We start from the raw sequence: 3,904 nt of genomic DNA, 5'->3' as shown, positions 1-3,904 counted from the left end.
TTTTTGATTAATGAGTTGACGTGTCACCATTTGACATCAAAATCATTTGGCTTCAAAATCTTGAATTAAATTAAGGAAATTTCTTTACCCACCTCCCTCTTTTCATGGCCACCTCCGATGAAAAACCCAAAATACCCTCACTTCGGAAATGCATTTCCGAAACGCTTATTTTTTTTTCAAAATTTGTCTTATTTCGGAAATGCACTTCCGAAAATACGAAAAAAAGGTGTTTTCGGAGATGCATTTCCGAAAACACCCTCTTTTTTGGGTTTTCGGAAATGCATTTCCGAAAACACCTTTTTTTTTGGGAGGGGGGTGTCTTCGGATATACACTTCCGAATTTTTTTTTGGGAGGGGGTGTCTTCGGATATACACTTCCGAAATATTCCAAGACCAAATTGGTCTTGGAATGTTTCGGATATATACTTCGGAAAGAATTCAATAATTATTAAAAAATTAAAATCAAGGTGAATCAATACAATAAATCAAGGTGAATCAATACAATTAATAGGTATAAAATTTCCTAAACAATTTTAAAGTTAAAAATTATTTTACTAACTTATATAAATCAAAAACATCTTAATTTCATAAGTAAATTTTGAATTATTTAAAATTAAATATAATATAAATATAATATATATATATATATATATATATATATATTATAAATTAAAACACTCATTGTTTTAATTTTTATAATTATTATATAAATGTATAAATATATTTATAATGAATATATAATAATTATTATATAAATATATAATAATTTTTATAAATATATAATAATTATTATAATTATTATATAAATATATAAATATATAAATTAAAACACTCATTTTTTTTAATTATTTTTGTAAATATATAAATATATAATAATTATTATAAATATATAAATATATAAATAAAAAATTATAACTCATTTTGTAAGTGAAATTATTTTAATTTTTTTAATTAAAATTATTTTAAATTTTAAAATATGAATCAAAATAGAAATATATAATAATTATTATTCATAATTCATAAATTATATCAAAATATATAATTATTATTATTCATTACTCATAAATTATATCAAATTTATGATAATTGAATTAATTAATATCCTAAAATTAATTTTTGGGATTTTTTTAGATTTTTTTTTTGTTGGTTTGGAGATGCATCTCCGAATTAGTCAAAATTCAAATTTTTGGGATTTTTTCGAAAATGCACTTCCGAAGTCTGGAAAAATTTAGAAAAAAAAAAATTCGAAAATGCATTTCCGAAGCGGGGTAAAATGGGGTTTTTGCTCGGGGTGACCCCCAAAGGGAGGTGGGTAAAGAAAAAATCTTAAATTAATTTGATTTTGATAGGACAAAGGAGATTCAACAGAAGAGAAAGTATTAAAAGAACATTCAACTTTTCTGTTTTGACAAAACAAAGAAAGTTTTATTATTATTTTTTTTTTTGATAATAACATGGCCCATGCACGTAAAGGCAAAAGCATGCAAATACATCATGAAACACTTATTTAATGACGTTATTATAAGAAAGATAATTCAGAACACACTGGTACAAGAGAACCTTATTATACTTATTATACTAGATAATATGCCTTAATGGATGGATAGATCCATAAACTAGTTGGTCTTCTCTTCTGTTTTTGCTGTCTTGGATTTAAAAGTAACTGGCTTTGTTGGATGATCATTGACAGTCAAGCTGAGGACTTCAGGTCTGGAATAGTGTCCAACAGAATCAAACTCAAACTTAGCTCTTACAATATCCTTAAGATCTGCACAAAAGTTTCAAAACTCATAAATATAAGACACTACCATGATAAAGAAAAATCCATTCAAGAGATTGTTTGATATATATACATACCTAAGTCTGCTGTTATGAGACCCTCTCCCTCATAATTTGGTCCAGCCAAAACCTCACCTAAAGGTGATATAATAACACTACCTCCAGCACATACAACTGAATCAGGTGTAAGTTCCTTTTTTGAACCTTCAAAATTATACTCTGGAGCAGCTGGATAATCCTTCCTCCTACAGAACTGGTTCGACGACAAAACGAAACATCCACCTTCAAGCGCGATATGAGTCGCCGTTGCTTGCCACACTGGCCTGTCATCAGCAGTTGGTGCACAATATATCTGCACACCTTTAGCATACATGGCTGTTCTTAAAAGTGGCATCTTATTCTCCCAACAAATCACACCACCTATTTTTCCAATTGGAGTATCAAACACCGGAATGGTTGATCCATCTCCAAATCCCCATATAACACGTTCAATTGATGTTGGCATCAGTTTCCTGTGTTTTCCTATGTAATTACCTTCAGAATCAAAGAAGAGAATGCTACAATAAAGTGTGTAGCCATCTCTCTCAATTGCACCCACCACTAAATGTACTTTATACTTTCCTGCCATTGCTGCCAATCTATCAACCTCAGGACCTACAATATATACAACTTGTATCAATATATCTATATTAGTAACTAAAAACAACACAAAATCCTTGATTGATAGCTCTTACCAGGCACATCAATGGCAGAAGCATGATACTTCCTGAAATCCTCGCTACCCTTGTCCGGGCGAATACCAATGGAAATACTAAAATTAGCACCATGCGGATAGCCACCGATAAATGCTTCTGGAAAAACAACAATCTGGGATCCATTGCTAGCAGCTTCAGCCAGCAATCTCTCAGCCTTATCTAAAGTGGCCGGAGTGTCGTAGTAGACGGTGGAAGCCTGAATGACAGTGGCTCGAACAATGTGTTTGTCAACCTCGCCGATGACTGCTCCGTTGTTGATGGTTGCCATGTTTTTTCAAACTCTCTTTCTATATTTCTTTGATTTCCAACTATAAGGGTAGACACTATTTTATACTACTCGAAACCAAAAGCAAATCAACTACTAGTACTAACTTCATTTCCTTGATATTGATGTTTTTGATGTTTAGTGCGACAAAGTAAATTGGGTATAGAATTAGAGATTGATATGGAAAATGAATGTTAAAGATAGTAACAGAGTAAATGATATGAGCTAATCAATTTTTTTTCCAAACACTATTCAATTTGTTTACGGCAACCATCTGTAGCAATCTATTCAATTCAATTGGTTTACGGCAAGAAATACCAATTTAGTCCATCTCTTCCAAATTTATTTCATTTTATAATTTTAATACAACATTAATATTATTTTTTTTTGAAAATACTCTTTACTATTTATAATTTTTATTTATAATTTTTAATTAATAAAGAACAATATTCTAAAATTATATATAATTTCTATTTTTTCATATAAAATTAATTATAATTTTGAAGTTGTGTGACTCATAATTTAGGATGGATGAAGTATTCATTTGCTGTAAGACAATTTGTTTAATTGTGTGACTCAAGTGGTTATACTAATGACGAGTTATGATGACCACTAGAAAATTAGGTATTGGTTCACCAATAATAATGTTAAGTCAAGTTGATCACAAATTCTTTTTAGTCGAATTTGGCTTTAGTTCAAATCTACAATTTGAACTCGGTCGAACTCAATACTTTAAAATGAGCTCTAAAGATAGGAGAAGAAGAAATTGAGAAGAAATATATTTATCGATCTAAGGTTATGTAAAATGGTTTGCATATTCAACACTCTCTTTTTTCATTTTTTATTCTCCACATCATCTTCTCTTTCTTCTACATAATAATTCAACACTCATTTAATTTTTACTCACTACAATGGTTTTGTTTAATAAAATCCAACACCCAATCCCACAATTTTAAACAATCACAACAACTAATAAAATTTTGCAAAGTAATATATGTGAGTCCACACTTTCTCATTCAACATGTTGAATGTTTTCAACACATATTAATCCACATCACTTTCAACTTTTTATTCAACACCTCATTGCACCTATTCAACTATTGAA

The 3,904-nt window shown here is 29.4% G+C and overlaps 1 protein-coding gene across 1 annotated transcript; it reads right to left on the bottom strand.

Moving 5' to 3' along the window:
* Positions 1–1,492: 1,492 nt before the first annotated feature.
* On the bottom strand, positions 1,493–2,851 carry LOC131642941 (bifunctional nitrilase/nitrile hydratase NIT4A-like). Its single transcript, XM_058913101.1, has 3 exons — positions 2,514–2,851; positions 1,858–2,433; positions 1,493–1,768 (listed from the first exon to the last, which is right to left on the bottom strand). Exons 1-3 carry the CDS (start codon positions 2,800–2,802, stop codon positions 1,617–1,619), a joined length of 1,017 nt encoding a protein of 338 aa, XP_058769084.1. The 5' UTR covers positions 2,803–2,851; the 3' UTR covers positions 1,493–1,616.
* Positions 2,852–3,904: the final 1,053 nt, after the last annotated feature.

The sequence above is a fragment of the Vicia villosa genome, unplaced genomic scaffold, assembly GCF_029867415.1.
Source record: "Vicia villosa cultivar HV-30 ecotype Madison, WI unplaced genomic scaffold, Vvil1.0 ctg.006159F_1_1, whole genome shotgun sequence".
NCBI lineage: Eukaryota > Viridiplantae > Streptophyta > Magnoliopsida > Fabales > Fabaceae > Vicia > Vicia villosa.
The sequence above is the reverse complement of the archived record's forward strand: the minus strand, read 5'-3'. Positions and strand labels throughout refer to the sequence as shown.

Bases quoted from the DNA above. Each gene is read 5' to 3' on its own strand.
- LOC131642941 (XM_058913101.1), bottom strand. From the start codon at position 2,802: ATGGCAACCATCAACAACGGAGCAGTCATCGGCGAGGTTGACAAACAC. The intron at 2,434-2,513 runs GTAAGAGCTATC...TATATATTGTAG, and splicing joins TTCTGCCATTGATGTGCCTG to GTCCTGAGGTTGATAGATTG. The intron at 1,769-1,857 runs GTATGTATATAT...ACTTTTGTGCAG, and splicing joins TCTCATAACAGCAGACTTAG to ATCTTAAGGATATTGTAAGA.